Source organism: Eretmochelys imbricata, chromosome 2 (assembly GCF_965152235.1).
Source record: "Eretmochelys imbricata isolate rEreImb1 chromosome 2, rEreImb1.hap1, whole genome shotgun sequence".
NCBI classification, from domain to species: domain Eukaryota; kingdom Metazoa; phylum Chordata; order Testudines; family Cheloniidae; genus Eretmochelys; species Eretmochelys imbricata.
This window is the reverse complement of record NC_135573.1, coordinates 264,152,035-264,174,035: the sequence shown is the minus strand read 5'-3', so window position 1 is coordinate 264,174,035 and position 22,001 is coordinate 264,152,035. Positions and strand designations below refer to the sequence as shown.

Genomic DNA, 22,001 nt, shown 5'->3' with positions numbered 1-22,001 from the left:
GTTTGCTACCCACTAGGCCATCCTTCCCCTCTGTACAATACACCAGGCTCTTTCCCTGGTGCTCACTCTGTCCAACTGTGAACACACTTTTAATAGATCAGCTCAGCGTTGCTAACCCCAGCCGCCTGACACTCACGAGTCATGTCCCCCCAAATCACGAGACTGATTTAAAAAAAATCACAAGGGTTTTAAAAATAATAAACGTGAGGTTCTGTTTAGTTGCCTCCTGGTTTGAGCCTTCGTGTTTTCAAGCTCTTCTCCACAACCATCACGGCTACAAACTTAGCCTTTTTCCAAAATAAAAGCCAAGATTCTCACCTAATCACCTGACTCCAGGAGCTGGAGCTTTCAGAAAAGCCCCAGATATTGTGATCAAACTGCAATGGTCTGGGAAAGGCCAGCTCTCGAGGACGGTAGATCACAGCCCAGAGCTCAAGCAGTGGCTTGCATTGTGGCATTTGTTCTGGCATTTATTTGGCCATGAAAGTGGTTTCACATCCATGGTTATGTTCCTGCACCCGGGCCATGCCATGTTTGTCTTTGCTTAGGCCACAAAACAGATGTTACTCTCCTCCCTCGCCTAAGAGCTAGGTGGTGATGGGAGGATGGAGATCGGGTGGGTGAGGGAACCATCATGTCCCTGCGGGCCACACTGGTGCGATTGTTTCAAATTAAACTCTGCCTTGGCCATGCCTAATTAGCATGCTGCTGTGGGCATTGCCAAAGCAAGCCTGCCTCGGCCAGTGCCCGCATGGAGAAAGGGTTGGGTACCTTGTCATCACCCAGACAACTGTCTTCCAAGGTGGCATAGCAAAGGCCAGAGGGCACTGGGTGTGTATTCAAACGGGGCGGACGGATCCCAGGCTGCTGGGTTTGATGGGCTCCTGTCCACTTCCCCCAGCAGCAATGCATCCTGCTGTGTGTTATCCCGGGAGGGGGAGATGTGGAATTGCGGCACGCCGTGGCCCCATCTCTACCTGCTCCCCTGCCACTGCCTCCACCGGCTCCTGCCAATGCCTGATCTTCTTTTCAGCAAGCGAGACCTAATGTAGCCCTGTACCTGGGCTCTGTCCTCTGGCAAGAGAGGAAGAGCATGGCTCTACCCATGAGATCTTCCCTCCACTGAGCTGTGCCAGGCAATGCTGTACCTTGGGGCCATCCCCGCGGGAGAAAGTCAGGGCTCTTTCCCTGCTGCCAGCTGACACTGCTCCTCCTTGAGCCAGCTGAACTGCTTGCAGTCGAGCCTTGCAAAGTGCTTCCAGTCTGGGCCCTGCCTCTCCTGCCCGGTCTGGGAGCCATTCCTTCCGCAGCAGTCTCCTACCACCCAGTGCCAAGCCATGCCGGTGCAGCCCATGCCAAAGCCACAGTCATGTCTCTTCTCTTCCGGGAGGTAACCTACACAAGCTTGACTCCTGGGCAGTGCATGGGGAGAGGTGAGATCAAGGCTCTGCTCACTCGGAGTAACTGCTTTGCCGAGGCTGCTTTCCCCACCGCCCCGCAACCCGCCACGTGGGAGTCTGAGGATGTCTCACATTGCTTTATGCTCCTGGACCATGCATAACACTGGGCACAACGAAGAGACACCAAGCCACTAAACATCACCACCCACTGTGCCCTGTCTTCCAATGGAACACCAGAAGCAGGCATCTGGAGCATCTGGTGTGGGACAGACAGGGGAGGACATTTGCAGACCGGACCAGTGATCCAGGAGGCCTTATTTTTCGGATGCCCAACAGCAGTTGCCGTGAAGAGGCCTGATGCTCAAAGGGCAGGTGCTCAGTGCTTTCTGAAGCAGGCCCCTTCGAGGCGTCTCAGTCTAGGGCCCTACAATGACAAGTCGCTGGTGTGAATTTAGGCCAGGATCATCCTATATCCGCATGTGAGATATTCAGCTACAGGCTGAGACTGAGGAACGATTCCACCTGGCCACGCCCTTAGACAGCTCTCCAAGGGATCGGTCAAGAAGAGGAAATGGCTCCAACCGTCTTTAACGAGTTGTGTAAGATGGGATGGTTATTATAAAGGCAAGCTCAAAAAGGGTTTACTGGCCCATATATCTGCAGACTCAGTTAAAGCTGTTGATTCAGACATTGTTAATTACATGCTTAAAACTAGTGAGGACTGCATTTGACTGCCACAAATGCCAACCCATGCCAGTGAAATGCTGTCACCATTCCTAGCCTTTGTTTTAACATTAAAAAAAAAAAGACACTTAACTGGCCCATGGGGACATTTTCAAAGAGCAGCTAATTGCCCAACTCCCACAGACAGTCCATGGGAGTCGGGAACTGCCTCTCTCCCCCCAGTCTTAAGACCCCTCAGGCTCCATGGATTTGGATAGGAGTTGTGCATACTTGGCACCTCCCAAATCAGACCATCTGCTACACAGGGATTTAGGAACCAGTCCATCAGTTTGGTATAAACTAGCATAACTCCACTGCTTTCCATGAAGCTACAGTGACTGACATTAGCTGGGGATCTGGCCCCCAAAGTGTCTGTTTTAGGGGCCCAAGTTTGAACATTTTGGCCCCTTGCGTGTCAGTCCCCTGATCCGTCAAATGGGGAGACAGTCCCTCTTCACAGGGGTAAGGCTTAATTTGCTAGCACTCGTTAAGTACTTTGAGATGCTCAGAAGAAACTTTAGTATACAAATAACAGTGATTCAATTGTTCACATGGGCTATTGAGGTTCCATTTATACATGCTTAATAAATAATAACAGTACATAAGAACAGCCATACTGGGTTAGACCAGTGGTCCACCTAGCCCAGTATCCTGTCTTCCGAAGGTGGCCAGTGTCAGATGCTTCAGAGGCAATTTATCAAGTGATCCCCTGTGGTCCAGTCCCAGCATCTGGCATTCAGAGATTTAGGGACACCCAAAGCATGGGGCTCTGTCCCTGACCATCTTGGCTAATAGCCATAGATGGACCTATCCTCCGTGAACTTATCTAATTCTTTTTTGAACTCAGTTATACTTTTGGCCTTCACAACATCCCCTGGCAATGAGTTCCGCACACAGCTCTTACACAGCACTTTCCCTCCATAAATCTCAAAGCACTTTGCAAACCTGGTCAGTACCATTATCCCCATTTTACAGATGAGCAAACTGAGGCCTGGAGCAGGGAAGTGACTTGCTCAGGGTCACCCAGCAGGCCAGTGACAGAACTGGGAATAGAACTCAGGTTTCCTGAGTCCAACTCTCTATCCACTGGGCCACACTGCCTCTCCCATGATCAACAGATGTTCCAGACACAAGCAGCTTGTGTTATAGACCATCAGCACATCAGTAGAAGGTGTTATAGTGGCCAAATGACATGTATAGAGCTGTTGGACTGAATTGATTAACCATTTATGAAAACATCTGTTCATCAGGTATTAACCGTGTACAACCAGCACTGGAATATAAAGTGTGGCCATTAAATCTGTAACACCTATGTAGCTCCTTATTAGTCTGTATTCGCAAAAAGAAAAGGAGTACTTGTGGCACCTTAGAGACTAACCAATTTATTTGAGCATAAGCTTTCGTGAGCTACAGCCTCTACTTCAGCCACTTCATAGGCCATACAAATCACGCCATTGTTGAGAAGATACCAAGGAGCTGGAAAGCTCTGGGCTGGAAAACAACTTTGCTTTAAACAATGAGGTTTAGATAAAGCAACCCTTGTATGCTCTCTGCTTTTCCCATCGGGCCTGGCATGGGACTCTGATTTCCTTGGGAGCAGAGAAGCCACCACGTTATAAACAAGCGGCAGTAGATGAAGACAAGATTGGCCGGGTTATGGTTATGCCCTCTGATGGGCCACGTGGCTGGGATGGTGTTTCCAGGCAGAACTGAACCCATGTTCCCAGCCCGCACTGTTTCCCTTTCAGTGGGTCTAAGTCACTCTTCTCTCCAATCTCATCCCTGAAAACGGGAGGGTTTGTCCTTCCTAAACAAGCCATGCCTAGGATTAACAGCATTAGCGGAGAAGAGAATCTGGCAGGACACAAGGCCCGTTTGCTTTTGGTTACTGGGTGGAAGATCCCTGCATTGCTGTCAACGGGCCCCCATGTGAAAGTGACCATGTGCCAGGTGCCATTGCTCTCCACCCAGGCGAAACTGAAAGTGATCATATGCTACCTACTGCTGCCATCCCCCTGAGCGATCCTGTCTCCAAGGCGATACTGACGTGCCCCAGGGCGAACACGCAAGTGCTGGAGTTGCTACCAATGCACGCTGGCGTGAAAGGGAAAGTGCCCACATCCAAGGCGCTACGGATGGGCACCAGCGTGAAAGTGAGAGTGCCCCAGGTAAGACCAGCACCCGGGGCCAAGAGAAAGCATCTGACGTGCTAGCCATGCACAGCCTGACATGAGGCCGCGGGACCTCAGAGATGGGTCTGTCTTGCCGTTAACAAAGAAACAAACAAATTGCACCAGAGCGAGCCCAGGTTCTCTGACCACACTGGGTGCCTTGAGGGACTAGTGCCAGCTGAGCTATGACCCTGACTCCCCAAGTTCCTTGAAACGCCAGATGGAAAGTAAACAAAATGGAGCCGGATGGCCAGGGTGCTCGGGCTGGAAGCCAGAGATCTCTCAGACCGTTGGGCTGGAGGCTGGCTGTCTTTCTGAGCAGGCTGCCTGTGACGAGAGACACACACATCCTGGTTCAGCTCCTCTGCGGCTCCTTTATGGCCACCAGCTGGACAAAGGGCAGGGTTATCTCAGCTCTTAAAGACAGAGCATTAGCATAAAGAGACACAAGCTCACTGAGCCTGGGAAGCTTTCAGCACAGCCACGGAGGGCACCCTGAAATCTCTTCGGACCTCCATGATCATGCCACTAGGACACCTCTTTAAGAAGCTCCCTCCTCTCACTTGCCAAACTCCCGGGACCCCTTCTTCCTATGGGCCTGTCAAAGAGTTCCTGTAGGTTTTTCTACCAGATGGCGGGAGTCCCTGGCCATGCCCAGTTATCTACATGGGGTGGCTTATAGTCAATTTCTAACTCCTTGCAAATGGGACCCCACCCTTTGTAGGCCCTCTTACATCTCTTCCGATGGAGGATTGAAAGGAAAATAAATGTTCCAATGCATCCAAAAACAACGTCTTCGTGGAGCCAACTCAAAGGGGGAAAGACAGCAATACCTTCTTACTTTGGGGCAGTCTGCCGTTTTCTAGGCGTCCTTCCAGCAGGGTAGCTGACTTGGGCTCACCGTGGAAGTTGGCTGCACTTCCCATAGGGTTGGAGATCTCCTGGATGGAGATCAGCGGCTGCAGGAGTCGTTCCAGCCATTTCCTGCTTGGGGTGATCGCTCTCCCCACAGCTCACTGCAGTTTCCTCCTTTTTAAATGCCTCCTCCCTACCATACAGGATTGACAGGGCCGGAGAGGTGGGGCAAGCCCAGCACATGGGGCCTCTCTGGCCCCTTCCTCAGCAGCATGGAGTCTACATGCTCCTTCACGGATCTGCCCTCTCCCAGGAGATCTGTCCTCATCCCAAATTGGCTGTTCCTGGCACATTAGTGAGACATGCGGGGAAACTTTATCTGCAGCCGGTGGCAGCCCACTCCCTGATCTGCAGCTAAACAGAGGACATCAGTCTCAGGGCTGGTTTCAGAGTAACAGCCGTGTTAGTCTGTATTCGCAAAAAGAAAAGGAGTACTTGTGGCACCTTAGAGACTAACCAATTTATTTGAGCATGAGCTTTCGTGAGCTACAGCTCACTTCATCGGATGCATACTGTGGAAACTGCAGAAGACATTATATACACAGAGACCGTGAAACAATACCTCCTCCCACCCCACTCTCCTGCTGGTAATAGCTTATCTAAAGTGATCACTCTCCTTACAATGTGTATGATAATCAAGGTGGGCCATTTCCAGCACAAATCCAGGTTTTCTCACCCTCCGCCCCCCCCTACACAAACTCACTCTCCTGCTGGTAATAGCCCATCCAAAGTGACCACTCTCCTTACAGGGCTGTCAATCCAGCACCTTTCACCAGCACCAGCACTTTGATTCCCCTTGGAAACAGTGCTGAAGCAATTGCTTTGCTGGGTAGTTAGGAGCTGTTAATCCTTCCGGCATCGATTGCTTTAGCACGCTTTGCTAATTAAAAAAAAAAATCAGATCCTTCACAGCTCTAAGTGAGATAATCCTATTTGTATCATCCCGGGCAAGGGAAAGAGACACAAACCTTCTCCACCCCCCTCTGGATGCTGCTTTGGCCAGCCATATCATTACCCCGCGGTAGCTAAAATGAGAACACAGAGAACCTAAACAAATACCTATCTATAGAGAGAGAGACAGGGAGGTTTTTCCAACACTTTCTAGTGTTCGGTTCCCATTGGCTATGTTTGTCCATCTGTCTCTCTCTAAATCTCCCAACAACCTCAGCGGACGATTGCTGGTTAAGTGCAGCTGTTACCGACGACACAAAAATGCTGTTCTCCCAGTGGGAAAAAAAATAATAATAGAAAACATGACTCTCTTTGTAGAAAGAAAAGGAGTACTTGTGGCACCTTAGAGACTAACCAATTTATTTGAGCATGAGCTTTCGTGAGCTACAGCTCACTTCATCGGATGCATACCGTGGAAACTGCAGCAGACTTTATATACACACAGAGAATATGAAACAATACCTCCTCCCACCCCACTGTCCTGCTGGTTTGTGTGTATATAAAGTCTGCTGCAGTTTCCACGGTATGCATCCGATGAAGTGAGCTGTAGCTCACGAAAGCTCATGCTCAAATAAATTGGTTAGTCTCTAAGGTGCCACAAGTACTCCTTTCCTTTTTGCGAATACAGACTAACACGGCTGTTACTCTGAAACCTCTCTTTGTAGAGGGGACGAATCTGTCTTGGCAGAATCCATCTGCCTGACCTCTATACTTACAGAACCAGTCGAAGCAGGCTTTACTGTTACCAGTTCTGCAGACTCAATGGAGGGCATGAAAGATGGGAGGGCTATATTGCCATTGTGACATTCTGTACCGTGGGGGAGCACCCTGTAACCCCCATGTTCCTCATTTATATACAATTGTGATCTTGCATATAAAGGAGGCTGTGTGAGGTATCGGGGGAAGGTTATGATCTGCTGAAAGTCATTTTTTGACCCATATATGCATATCATTAATGCACATGAAGTTATGAGAATCGTGTTGTATGGTTGTCACTAAAACATGCTGTAAATTGGGTAATCAGACAGATATTAGCTCCCCAGAGGCAACAGCAAAGAAAGTAACCAACGCCCGGGTGAGGTGTCAGACAATGCATCAACAGCTATTGTCCAGCAAGGGAGCTACAATTCAATGACTCACCTGCATGAGGCCACACCAGAGGAATTGCTCAACCTTGCCTGGAGACTCAGCAATGCCCCCCAGATATGCCTGGATCTGTATTCCCCAAGCACATGGGACAGGGTATAAAACAGAACACAGGTCCCCATGCTTGGCCCTTCACCTGCCCCAACCATGCTGCAAGCAACAAGGACACTGAGAAGACTTAAGCAGAGGAGACTGGCCCAGATTTCAAGGGTGAAATCTGTGTACTATGAACTGCAATATCCAGTGGGGTGAGAAAAACTGCTTAGTCTAGTAGTTGCCCAGTCTAATTGGGTTGAGAGTTTAGATTGCATGCTTATATTTTCTTTTCTTTTGACAGGTTTCAGAGTAGCAGCCGTGTTAGTCTGTATTCGCAAAAAGAAAAGGAGTACTTGTGGCACCTTAGAGACTAACCAATTTATCTGATCATAAGCTTGAAGTGAGCTGTAGCCTACGAAAGCTTATGCTCAAATAAATTGGTTAGTCTCTAAGGTGCCACAAGTACTCCTTTTCTCTTTTCTTTTGGTAACTAACTCTGACTTTTTGCCTATCACTTATAATTACTTAAAATCTATCTTTTGTAGTCAATACATTTAACTGTTTATCTTTACCAGTGAATTTGCCTGAAGTGTTTGGTAATCTGCTCAGGTCTGCAAAGGCTGGTGTATATCCACTTTCCATTGATGACGTGGTGAACCAATTAATACATTTGCATTGCCCATCTTGAATAGTTCAAGACTGTATATTCCTGAGGCACAGTGCTGGGAGATGGGGGGATTTGGCTGGTGCCTTTCCTTGTGCAATTCATGAGTCGCTCTGGGAGCATTTATGCAGTTTAGCTGGGTGTGCGGCTTCACATGCGGTTGTGCTGAGTGATAATAGCACCTGGAGGGGTTTGCTGCTGGTCACTATCAAGGCATTGTGAGAGACAGGCTAAAGAGAGTTCAGGGGGCACAGGGGTCCCACAGTCCCAGGCTGCACCCTGGGAATCCTGTCACAGCAGTCTTATAATCCCCACTCTCCGCCAGCAGAGAAAAAGAATAATAATAATAAATTTTGTTTGCAGTGTTATTGTAGGCATGCTGGTCCCAGGATACGAGAAAGACCATGTGGATGAGGTAATAGCTTCTATTGGACCAACTTCTATCAGTGAAAGAGACAAGCTTTCAAGCTTACCCAGAGAAGTGATCTGAAGAAGAGCTCTGTGTAAGCTTGAGAGACTGTCTTTACCACCCCACACTGGAACCCATACAGGGTATCATTAAACAGTTACAACCCATACTCAACGGGGACCACATCCTGAAAGAAATCTTTCCCAATCCCCCTCTTCTGGCCTTCAAACAGACTCCCAAACCTCATCATCAGAAGCAAGCTCCCCACAGACCAGAACCCACCAACTCAAAGCAGCGCCAGATCCTGCCAGAACAACATACGCAAAATCTGCAGCCATACTTCCACTGCTACTATGATCAATATCCCCTAAACAGACCTTTCAAGATCCCTGGGTGCTACACATACCTATCACAACATGTGCTGTACCTCAGCCAGTGGGCTGAATGCCCCAATAACAACTGTGTAGGTGAAACCAGACCATCATTATGCTCTCGAAGGAACTCACACAGGGAAAACGCTCCAAGACAAAAACTCCGCCTCACCCGTGCGCAAACACTTTTCACAAAACAAGCCCTCCCCATCTAAACACTCTCAGGCCTCATCCTCAAAGGAAACCCTCACGGCACCTTTGGAAGATAAGCCTGGGAGCATCAATTCATGCCTTTGCTAAATGCAAAAAATCATGGTCTTGAAAAAGTCACAGGATTTATGGCTTATTAGAACAGCCTGTAACCTACTAGCCCTCCTTTTTTTGGTCCTCTGACTGCAGAGGGGTCTGAGCATGTTACCTACTTATGCTAAACAATCTGTTCCACCTTGTGTGGAACATACCTGCATACCTTTCCCAGCCCTGAAGATGAGCTCTGTGTAGCTCACAAGCTGGTCTCTTTCCATCAACAGAAGCTGGGCCAATAAAAGTTATTACCTCACCCACCTTGTTTCTCTGCAAGAGGCAGACTTTGAAATAATAGACCCAGCTAGCCAGGCAATCCTGACCGGTCCCTTTCTTCTGATCCATGCAGAGTGACCTGTTTAACTGCTCAGTAGGCAGAGCCACACTCCACCCTGGTCAATTCCACCTCCATAGGCCCAGGATGTGAAATCAATAGGAAAAAAAAATATGGGTTGTATGCATAGACTGGGCCATTTGGGTGCTAAAGTTTGCCTGAGGCCTTTCCCACGGTTCGCTGATACTTTGGAATTAAACACTGCCAATGCAGTAACAGACAATTTACAAAATACACAGCTGGGCTTCACCCCAGGGAATTGCCACATGGCAGAGGCCGCTGCCTGGAAGCTCTAGCAACTTCACGCATATAGATGGTAAACGGTGTGATGACCCACTTCCCCATATCCACTCTCAGTGTGGCAGTTCTCAGCTGTGTACTCAAAGCTCTGACTCTGTGGGGAGGAAAGGGAAGTGGCTGTACTATTGCGAGGAATGAGGGCATGGCATCTACACCCTGGGCCTCTTCCCAAGAGAATGTTAATGGAGGACGGGGGGAAGGCTGGCCGAGTGGTTAGCACAGTCACCGAGGCGTTCACAGATGCAGGTTCAATTCCCTGCCCTGCTACTGTCTCGCGGTGTAATTTTGGACTGACTTCTTTGTGCCTCAGTTTCCCCTCTCTAAAACAGGGAGGACAGCACCTGCCTACCTCATAGGAGTAGCATTAAAGACTGTGAGGTGTTCAGATACTATGGTAACCGGGGGTGGGCCCACAATACATGCCTTAATTAGATTCTCCAGTTCTCTCTTTATTCTGGTGAGGTCATGCAGTCTATTTCCCTGCCAGCGCAGGATTGTTCCCTAAAATATAGTACATCCTCCTCCCTAGTTTTGAATGCATAGGTGAGGGGAGAAGCCACTCCTAATACCAGTGATAGCAAGCACCTCGGAGAGAAAAGGGAGGAGGCTACCTACATCTTGCAGATTTCTTCTGCATAACATCTCTAACATTTCGCTTGCACAAAGCCATCACTCCATATCTGACCTGTCAGTCCCCGTCCTCAAAGGAAACCTGCACAACACTTTCCAAAGACCCAGCTTAGGAGCTTAAATTCATTACTTTGCTAGACACTAAAAATCCTGAACTGAACAGAAACACTGGATTTATGGCTTATGACAAGCATCTGTAATCCACTACCCACTGCTTTTTGTCCTATGATAGAGGTGTAAATGGGCCACTCTACCTCGAATGGTCCCTTACAACACATGGTAACTACTAATGCCACCTTCCATTTTGCTGTGACTCTGGGAGCTCCTTTCCCAGACCTGCAGAGCGCTGTGGCTCAAAAGCTCAGAAGCTGACATCCTTCTCCTTGCAACATCCTTCTCCTTGATCATGACAAACACCCTGTTCAGATCCAGTCCGAATGCTGCTACAAAGATCATTCTCTTAGCCTGTCTCTTTGACCATGTCAGCCCTCTCTCTGCATCCCTCCCCGCCTTCCCCTTCTCGATCAATCAACTGCCTCTCTTCAGGCCTCTTGAACCCAGTCTGAACCAAGATATGCAATTCCCCCCAGGGTGGAGTACTTCTCTGGAGTTGTTTACCTGTCCCGGGACCTGCAGTAACTACCCCGCACTGATTTTAATTTCTGGGAAAAGCTGGTAACCCTCCTCCCTCACAGAGCTAGGATACAGTCCCTAACTCACAAGGAGATGTATAACATGGAAGCACAGAATCACAGAAATGTAGAGCAGGAAGGGACCTCGAGAGGTCATCATGTCCACCCCCCGCGCTGAGGCAGGACCAAGTAAACCTAGACCATCCCTGACAGGTTTGTCCAACCTGTTTTAAAAAACCTCCAGTGACGGGGATTCCACAACCTCCCTTGAAAGCCTGTTCCAGAGTTTAACCACCGTTAGAGTTAGAAAGTTTTTCCTAATATCGAACCTAAATCTCCCTTCCTGCAGATTAAGCCATCACTTCTTGTCCTACCTTCAGTGAATATGAAAAATAACTGATCACCAGCCTCTCTATAACAGCCCTTAATATAATTTAAATCTGTTATCAGACCCTGTTTCAGTCTTCTTTTCTCACTAAACATGCCACGCTTTTTTAACCTTTCCTCAGAGGTCAGGTTTTCTAAACCGTTGATCATTTTTGTTGCTCTCCTCTGGACTTTCTCCTATTTGTTCACATCTTTCCTAAAGTGTGGTGCCTGGAATTGGACACAGTTCTGCAGCTGAGGCTGCACCAGGCCTGAGCAGAGCGGGACAATCACCTCCCGTGTTTTACATACGACACTCCTGTTAATACAGCCCAGAATGATATCAGCCTTTTTCACAACTGCATCACATTGTTGGCTCATATTCCGTTTATGATCCACTATAAACCCCAGATTCTTTCCAGCTGTACCTCCGTCTACCCAGTTACTCCCCACTTTGTGTGGTCCATTTGACTTTTCCTTCCTAAGGGTGGTACTTTGCACTTGTCTTTATTGAATTTCATCTTGTTGATTTCAGCGCAATTCGCCAATTTGTCCAGGTCATTTTGACTTCTAATGTCCTCCCAAGTGCCTGCAACATGTCCCAGCCTAGTGTCACCTGCAAATTTTATAAGCGTACTCTCCACTCCATTATCCAAGTCATTAATGAAAACATTGAATAGTATCCAGGACTGACCCCTGAGAGGGTGTGGGGAGGGCAGATCCCTGCCCATAGGTGGTGATGGTCTCCACTAGAATGGAACGAGCCCCCCCAGAAGCGTTTCAGAGTATCAGCCGTGTTAATCTGTATTCGCAAAAAGAAAAGGAGGACTTGTGGGGCCTTAGAGACTAACCAATTTATTTGAGCATAAGCTTTCGTGAGCTACAGCTCACTTCATTGGATGCATTCAGTGGAAAATACAGTGGGGAGATTTATATACACAGAGAACATGAAACAATGGGTGTTACCATACACACTGTAAGGAGAGTGATCTCTTAAGGTGAGATATTACCAGCGGAGAGCGGCGGGGGGGGGGGAGGGGGAAGAAACCTTTTGTAGTGATAATCAAGGTGGGCCATTTCCAGCAGTTGACAAGAACGTCTGAGGAACGGTGGGGGGTGGGGGGGAATAAATATGGGGAAATAATTTTACTTTGTGTAATGACCCATCCACTCCCAGTCTCTATTCAAGCCTAAGTTAATGGTATCCAGTTTGCCAATTAATTCCAATTCAGCAGTCTCTCGTTGGAGTCTGTTTTTGAAGTTTTTTTGTTGAAGAATTGCAACTTTTAGGTCTGTAATCGAGTGACCAGAGAGATTGAAGTGTTCTCCGACTGGTTTTTGAATGTTATAATTCTTGACTTCTGATTTGTGTCCATTTATTCTTTTACGTAGGGACTGTCCAGTTTGGCCAATGTACATGGCAGAGGGGCATTGCTGGCACATGATGGCGTATATCACATTGGTGGATATGCAGGTGAACGAGCCTCTGATAGCGTGGCTGATGTGATCAGGTGTGGTTATCGGCTCTTAGCTTCTTAAGAAATTTCACATAGTGCCCTCCAGCTTCCCCCCGACCCCCGCAGACCCCTGTGAAAATGGATCAGGCCACTTTGAGGGGTGCATGACAAACTTCTGACTGTCTTGAAGAACAGCCCACCCCCGCCCCCTTGATGTGAAGCAATTTCACACTGAAACAAATGGGAAAGGTTTAATTGGGACCTACAAACATTGGGAATCTTTCCAGAATCAGGGTACTGCCTGTTTAAGAACAGAAGGCTCTGTTGGCTAGTTCTGATCAGATCCCGCCCTGTTCCCAGTTTCCAGACAAGCATGGCATACCGTCTCCCTGGTTTCATTGGTGAGGAACTTGGCGCATTCACTGTAATTCGCCCAGGTGCGGTTGTTGCCTGGCACCAGCTCCCAGCTCCCATTCACGTCACACCGCCGATAGGCGTGGCCTAACAAAAGGAACGAGAAAACAGACAACATGACGCTTAGCGGATTGCAGTCCTGCAGAACAGAAGAAGTATCTTTCCAAATGCTTCAACCACAGAATTTACCCACCTGTCCTTACAACTCAGCTACCCATAATCAGCCTGCCCTTATCTGCTCTCTCTGAGGCTTGTCACGGAGCCGCGGGGGAGCAGGGGGTTGTTTCAGATCAGCTTAGCCCAGAGGATTTCCCACCGCAGCTGACCTTTGAAACCCAGCCATTTGTTCTACACAGAAATGCTCAGATTTAAAGGGGCACCCATCAAACAGTGTAGGTCAAAATAAGGGGTGTAAAAAAAGAAAGACAGAAAAATGGTTTTCAAAATCCAATAGCATGGAAACATGTGCATGGTTGTTAAAAAAAAAGTCATTGAAAAGCAATGGGCTTGTTCAAGTGGATCTTTCTACGTCTCTAGCCCTTATCACTTCTTATGTATGATCTTAGTGCCTTCCAATCAGAAACAGATTTTTTTCCCTTTGTCACACCCCTGTTACCAAGAGGGAACTCAGATACAGCACAGAATAAGGTCAGCCAGATTGCCTGTGGCAAATCCATGAATAAAACCCAGTGCTCCTTTGCCCCACTCCAGTGCTCCATCCACTTAGACCATCGTTCTTTCCCTTCTGTGTATCATAAAGGGGCCTTTAAGTGGTTCTGCAGAAAATCCTGCCTGACAGCTGCAGTTCTGGCATAAGGTTTCTACACTGGTCCAGCTCCCAGTCTCGGCCACAGTGGGCCTGTGGGAGGGTTGTGGATGTAGTCTACTACACGATGGCTAGTCTCTGCTTCCTGGGAGCTCTGGGAAGCATGCATAAGTTAGAGCAGCCTTGAGTCTGCTTTTATTTGCACCAGGGTCCAAGCAGACTCCTGCATAGCCCAGAATGGGGGGAGCATAAAAATGGTTTTACCCACCAACTCCGGTCCTGCGCGCAGCTCAGGTACAGAGCAACTGAGAAACAGGCACAAGGATTTTTTGTTTATTAAAAAAATTAGACACAGTACAGCCACATTGTGGTCTCGGCTCCACCAATGCGGTGGCTTTGTAATGCGGAATGAGAGCGGAGCAGCCAGACCAATGTCACAGGGTCACTGCTCTCAGGAGTCGGAGTGGAGCCGCCATCGGTGACAACAGTGGGAATTTTCTGTAATACTTTCATGCTCTGTCTGTAGGATCCCGCACCCATCCGCTTTGCATCACTACCTTTGGGGGTGGGGTGAGAATTAATTGTCCTTGCACCATCGACGATCAGGGCAAAGAGTTTGAGCTACTAAGGCTGACTGGGCTGGAATCGACACATTTGAGTGGCAGGCCCTACCATGTCAATGGGAACCTCAGTGACTGAAGATGAACTCCGAGAGCCAGTTGCTTTTCTCCACTTCCCTGCATGGAAGCAGAACAAAAAGCCCCGAGCTGGAGAACCAGGGTTTGAAGGCGTCAGGTGCCTGTGATGAGAACAGGTTCTCTCAACACAGGGGCTCTCACTCGGGAGTCAGATACAAAGGGACACAGAGCCAAGTCGGATTCTGCAGCAGTCTGGCTTGGTGGAGCTCTGGCTTCAGCCAATATGAACTCCACCTTCACCTCTGCTTCTCAATGCGAACCTAAGTGCTTCCAGATGCTGTAGTCCAGTGGGCTGTGAAAATCTGCAAATACTGACGTGCATTGATCCCTGAAAGGGGAAGAAAGTCCCTGACCGGGAGTCTGCCCTGATGCTCACACCAGGATTGCTAGACCCCAAAGACCCAGTCTAGGAGGTGTTGAGACCATCAGGGGGAGGGACGGCTCAGTGGTTTGAGCATTGGCCTGCTAAACCCAGGGTTGTGAGCTCAATCCTTGAGGGGGCCATTTAGGGATCTCGGGCAAAAAAAATTGGGAATTGGTCCTGCTTTGAGCAGGGGGTTGGACTAGATGACCTCCTGAGGTCCCTTCCAACCCTGATATTCTGTGATTCACCCTTATGGCAACATGGGACCACCTGAGGCACTAACGGGTGACTCCCGGGATACTGTTTAAGGGCCAGGGTATAAACCTGGGACACCGGTCAAGAAGGGAAAGTCTCCCTAGGCCAACGACCGGCTGTCTAGTCCTCAGCTGCATCCCTCCCCGCTGCAGGCTGGAAGGTTCCCGTGGCATTTGGGAAGGAGCTTTATTACCTTTGTGATTGAAGTCATAGATGTACTCAGGACACGGCATGGCCACCACTTTGCCCGGCACGCCTTCGGGCCAGCAGCCAATGCCGTCCCACTCGGGCAGACAGAAACCATCTGCGGGAGAAAAGCGAAAACACGAGAAGTCACTGAGCCTGCACCGACATAGTCCCCTGGCACCCTCAGAACTGTAGTGTGCCGGCTGCCTCCCGGATGTACACGGCGTGGAAAGGGCCTTCTCCCAGCTAGAATTAAGTTCAGGGCACTAATCAATGCTTTTGGCCCAACCAGCCATTCGGGGAACCTGCTGTATGCGGGGTAGTCAATAGAAAGAGCGCCCTCTACTGGCAGATAAGAATAAGTGGCCTGGTCAAGAACAGCAGTTCTCAACCCACAGCCCAGCTGTGTGCTAAATAAATTCAAAATTTGCTGCTCTGGTCTGGCAGGGGACAGGGTTGAGGGGGAGACAGCATCTTGCAGCCTGCATGAGCAGCTCCTGCCGACAGTGGGCTGGTGAGTGACACAGGGGGGTAGGGGGTGGAAGAGTGGGTCTGTGGGTAGGTTGGGGAGGGCTCTGGGCAGTGAGGGAGTGGGGGGCTCTGTGAACTGGAGTTTTGCCGGGGTGCTGCAGCACCCCCAGGTTTTAGGTAGGGCTCCGGAATTTTGTTAGTCTCTAAGGTGCCACAAGTACTCCTTTTCAGTTTACCCAGGCTTTCTAGAAACGGGTGGCTGGATATTAGGGTTCCTTTAGGCCAGCCCCATTCCCAGTTAAGTCAGCGGGAGTTTGGTCATCGCTTCCAATGAGGAAAGATCGGGTCCAGTTTTTGGAAAAAACTAAATTTTATACACCTCACACTCCATAATCTACAGTTAAAGTCTATCATCCTACAGCCATCGTAAAGGATTCAGAAGACATCTATATGGATGGAGGAGGGGTAGTTAAAAAAAAGGGAGGGGGGGCACATCAAGACATTTCCCTCCCCCCCCCCTTTTTTTTGGAATTTATTTTGAAAACTCAATTCTGACCCTTCATCTCAATGTTCATCCTGTTTTATTTGTTTTGAAATTTATCAAACCTTAAAACAATCTGACCACTCTAATGGTGAGACTATCCAGAGCTACAGTAGCAAGGGTTGGAAAAGAACAAAACAACACAACTCCCTCCACAGTTCTGGAAGGGCTCTGGGCCCAGACCTTCAAAGGTATTTCAGTGCCTCAATCTGGATTTGGACCACAAATCCTCATGCTTCAGGCCAGAAGCCAAGCTATAGGCTAATGGGGGCCGGGAAAAAACTTTGCTTGGAGGTAGGTGATCACAGAACTGCTTACGGCTGGGTTCTTACACCTTCCTCCGAAGCAGCTGGAACTGACCACTGCCAGAGACAGGACACATGACGAGGAGGACAACTGGTCTGCTCCGGTGTAGCACTTTCTAGGTTCTTTTATTTCTTATCACCGGTTGGTACAAACAACACCTGATGAAGCCAAGTGCTGTCCATGCTCAGAACTGCTGAGCCTCTCCTCTGATGAGCGTGACTGCTGTGGTAACTGACTACAGCACCTGCACTGATGCATGCTGTCGTGTAGCTACTGCAGATGCCCTAAGCGGATGGGAGAGAGCGAGCTCGTCGGCTTAATTATTCCAGCCCCCGTGAGTGGCGGTAACTATGTCGGCGGGAGAAGCTCTCCCGCTGACCTTGCACTGTCCACACCAGCGCTTAGGTCGGTGTAATTTACGTCACTCAGGGGGCTGACTTATTCTCACCCCTAAGGGACATAACTTGTGCTGCCTTAAGATGGAGTGTATACATGGCCCTAATTTTCAGCATTCCCTTGAAAGTAGGGAAGAAACCCTTTCAGACTCGCCTAGTCTATCCAAAACTGGCTTGCAGCAATATATGGTATGTAAGGACTCAAGCCCGCAAAGTGCTGAGCTCTCTGCGCCAGTCCAAGAAAGTGCTTAAACACATGCTTAATTTTAAGTACCTGAGTAGTCCCGTTAACTTCCGTGGGATTATGTTCATGCTTATAATTAAGCACTTGCTTAAATACTTTGCTGGAAAGGACCAGCTGGGCCAGACCGCTCAGAACCTTTCAGGATCATGCCCCAAGAACCCATTTGAAAGGAAAACAAATGCAGACAGACACACAGACGGGCCCCACTCTGTTTTAATTTCAGAGTTGCAGCAGGCAGCTTTCCCCTCTTTAGCAATTACCGCACTGAAGACTGATACTCCCAGCAGAGCTAGATTCTCAGCGCTACATACAGTGTCTGGTCTAAAGGCACTCTACAGGAATGAAAACAGAATGAAATAAAGCACCTTCTCCTCATCTGTGATAGCATTCCATTATGAAAGACACAACAAATGTTCCAAGATCACAGAGATGACGTTCTTCCATTAACATCAAAGCTAGGCCATCAACCGTCTTTCAGTCATTCAAGCAATTTATTCTTTGGAATGCATACGCTTTCATATGATTAAAGAAGAACTCAGGATTCCTTTAAAAAAATAGCTTCAATAATTTTCTCCCCTTTGGGTTTAGGGATGACAGAGCCTGATTCAATATGCCAGTAATTTAGGGCATACAATGACATACAATTTAACTATTGATTTCTTATATTTAATTTAGTGCTGATGAAAGATGGCAGATTGGCAGCAATAGGAAACTGAAGTCGCAGTATAGAGTGAGCCGGTGTCATGGCATGACATGCAGAAAGCAGAGATCTACATCCCATTGGGCCAAGTTAAAGACAGAATAGGTATATATACCCAATTTCCATGAGCTGTACCTAGGCTTGGCAGAATTAGCTTTTTCATAGAATATCAGGCTTGGAAGGGACCACAGGAGGTCATCTAGTCCAACCCCCTGCTCAAAGCAGAACCAATCCCCAATTTTTGCCCCAGATCCCTAAATGGCCCCCTCAAGGATTGAACTCACAACTCTAGGTTTAGCAGGCCGATGCTCAAACCACTGAGCTATCCCTCCCCCCCGTCAGTAAATGTTGATTTCGCCATACACACAAAAACCAACTAAAAAAATGTTTCCATCACCAATAATCAAAATGTACAGATAGGCAGAATTTACAGAAAAACGCTGCTCATTGATGTTTGGTTGAAGCATATTTACTTTGCGTATTGTGACATGTGGTATTGACAATTTGTGCTGTACCGGTTATAAAGCTTTCACGGTTTTGGCTCTCAGTGTCTGCTGCCATTAAATAATGATTGTGTCTGCCCCCTTTAATGTCCCGGAACTGTGAAAACTGAAATTGATGGCAAGAGGAAAAAACAGCTGAACACCCCGACTGTGAAAACTGAAATTAAAAAAAGTTTGAAAATGCTTTACAATAAACACAGAAATTATTCACTGAAATGATAAAAAATTAAAAATCAAATTCTGCCAAGCCTGGTTGTGCTACATTTTCTCTTCTAACATTTGTCTTCAGTGGTAGCCCCCCTCACTTTGTGCATGGAAAGGAAACTGGTGCTTCTGAACTAGCAAAGTGGGCAATTATTTCCCAGCAAGCATGTTCAACAGAAATGCTGGAGACTGATGAGGCTAATGCACAGTAATCAGACTATTGAACTGGGAGTCAGGACTCCTGGGTTCCGTAGCCTCTGACTTGCTGCAATTTTGAATCAAGTAACTGAGACACCAAGGCCCAGATGCAACAAAAGGTATTTAGGCTCCTAAGGCCCATTGGTTTCAGTGGACATTAGGGATCTAAATACCTGTGTGGATCTGGGCCCAAACCAGCTGCCGTTGAAATCAGTGGAAAGATTCCTGCTGACTTTCATGGAAGCTGGATCACACCTTAACTATCTCTATGCCTCCGTTTGTCCATCTGTGACATGGATACAATAATACTTTGGTCCCGCACTGAGGTTTAGCGTTTAAGAAGCTGTGTTTATGAAGGGATTTGAGACTTTTGAACGAACAGTACTAAATAGTGCAAAGAATTTTCATCGTCTTTAAAATCATCTGTCAAAATTAATGGAAAGTTGAATTCAACTTATTGACTCAATTCTACACTTATCAACAACAGGAAGTGCATGAATACACTCAGGAAATATTTTTAAAACAGAAATATCAAACATGCCTGACCTGAGTAACTGGATGATGTTATTATTGGAACCTTTGCCTTACCTGTCCCCATTAGACCTTTTGTTTGTTGAATACCTAAGTCTGTCTCAGGTGACATTTAAGAGCAGTTTCTGACCCTCACTAAAGAACATAAGAATGGCCCTACTGGGTCAGACCAAAGCTCCATCTAGCCCAGGATCCTGTCTTCCAACAGTGGCCAGTGCCAGGTGCCCCAGAAGAAATGAACAGAACAGGTCATCATCAAGTAATCCATCTTCTGTCGCTCATTCCCAGCTTCTGGCAAACAGAGGCTAGGGAAACTTTTCCTTTATTGTGGCTTTGTGGTGCAGACGAAACATGCTATATAGGAGCTAGGTATTATTAATTATTATTGTTGTTGTTTTGTAAAGCAATTAACACAAGAGCTGGTTAAAAAAAAATGGACAAAAAAAATTCACAAAATGTTTCAAAAGTTGTTTTCATTTTCCAGGGTTCAAAAGGGACCATTTTTGGGTCTGTTTTTGTTTTTTTCTACCACTTTCCGCCCCCCCCCCCCGGCGTTTGTTTATCATTATAATAATTTTTTTGTTTTCCCTCCCCCTTCACCCATCATTTAAAAATGATTTTCAAAGAAGATGGAAAAGAGGGAATAAACTGAAAAATGATAAACCACAGACATTGAAAAACATTAAAAAATCGTAAGCCGAGAATTTTTCATGACAGGTTTTTGTTTTTGTTTTTTTTAAAGAGAGACCATTTCTCAGCCAGAGAATTTTTCATTAGAAAGTTTCAACCGGCTGCTTTCGGGCATTGCAAAAAATACATGCTCGTTTCTCCTAAGACATCTCATTTTCCTGAGCCACTGTATAATACTGAATACAGATAACTGGAGGGGATCAGCTTTATTGTAACTGACCAGATAAAAGCTTATGAGGATTTTTCTTTTCAACAAAGAGAATGTAGGTTTAGGACTGCAACAAGCTGCTTGCACCACTCGGAATGGCAGTGTAGAGAGGGAGTAAGAATATATCTGAGTATCTACACCTGGATGCATGTTATGTTAGTTTCAGAGGGCCTAAAAGGAGCTTTTCCCGGAATAAACAGTAGGACACAATTAAAATGTAACTCACAACAAACTGTATAACCTCCAGAGACGACAGGAATAACTATACGGGGTATATATGTTAGACATATAAACCACACACCTCCTGGGTGTGGTGCTCTGTCCCATCTAGTGGCACCAAGACCGCTTAGAGATTAATGAGTCTGCTACAGCCACGGCTAAGAGGCAGATGGTTTTTAGCTCATGTAGTAGAGACTCATGCACTGAGCTTCAGAAGTCCCCGGTTCGATCCTGCCTGCCCACAACCGGAGTCTGTTGATGTTACGTATACATATATATATGGGCAGGTACCTAGACCCAGACACATATGTATATTGCACACATATGTACATACTCTGAATGTGGGCCATGTCAGCTAGTGAAAAATCAGTGCAACTCCATTAACTCCAACAGATCTATGCCAATTTGCACCTGCTGCGGATTGTTTGAATGAGGGAGGCAGGGAATTTGGTTAAAGATTCATGTGGTAACATGGTGTCACAGAACATTTCTCTGCTGAAAAAAAAAAAAAACACCTTTCCCCCAGCCACCTGGAAGTAAGGCAGGAAGACAACTCCAGGGTACGTGCAGGAACTGCTGGGTTGGAGCTTTACACACCCTGTAAAAACAATAAACAAACAGCCTGAGTAAACACTGAGCCCCGATGCCTGCTTTTCCACAGGGTGTGTGTGGGCGGAGGGGTTCTGACAGCTTTGCCGACGCTTCCCATTCTGGGCGCTAGACTGGGGGTGGGAAGATGCAGATGCGTGAGGATGCTGTGCTATCTTTGGGGACCTTGGCTCCTTCTCATACCTGACCCTGGTTTCTGGCTCTTTCCCTGCCTCAGCTGAGCAAGGGCTAGTAGCCTTATCTACTTACCTTATCTAGGGTATATGTGGATCAGCGATCTCTACTGGATCACATGGCAAACACGTTAGCACTAGGGGCTGCTCCAGCTAATTAGCTCGAAGGACAGGGACCCGAGGTTCAGGAGTAAGAAATCCCAGGCTCTGTCCTGCCTCAACTCTTGGGAGCTCATCAGTAACCTCTGTGGCCGATCCAGGTGTGTAGCTGATCCAGCCAGAACTCCCAGTGTGTCTTCCCTCCAAAGGAGGATACCAAATACATAGAATCAGGCCAGTGGTCCATAAGTGGCCAGGACCGAGGCTTCAAAGAAGGTGCAAAAGAACCCAACCATGAGCAGATGTGGGACAATCTGCCCCCCACGGCAGGTCCCATCCTTGTTTCTAACAGCCAGAGAGTGGCTGAAGGTCACTTAGGGAGACAAGAATTGAACCCGTCCAGTTCCTTAACCAAAGCC

General features: G+C 47.6%; 1 protein-coding gene across 2 annotated transcripts in view; it reads right to left on the bottom strand.

Moving 5' to 3' along the window:
- Positions 1-22,001, bottom strand: part of PTH1R (parathyroid hormone 1 receptor) — a 178,191-nt gene that overhangs the window by 41,156 nt on the left and 115,034 nt on the right. For both annotated transcript variants that reach the window (XM_077808476.1, XM_077808477.1), the window contains exons 4-5: positions 15,499-15,609; positions 13,191-13,309 (exon numbers count right to left, since the gene is read on the bottom strand). In XM_077808476.1, coding sequence (XP_077664602.1) covers positions 13,191-13,309; positions 15,499-15,609 — 230 coding nt within the window. The remainder of the gene's footprint in view (positions 1-13,190; positions 13,310-15,498; positions 15,610-22,001) is intronic.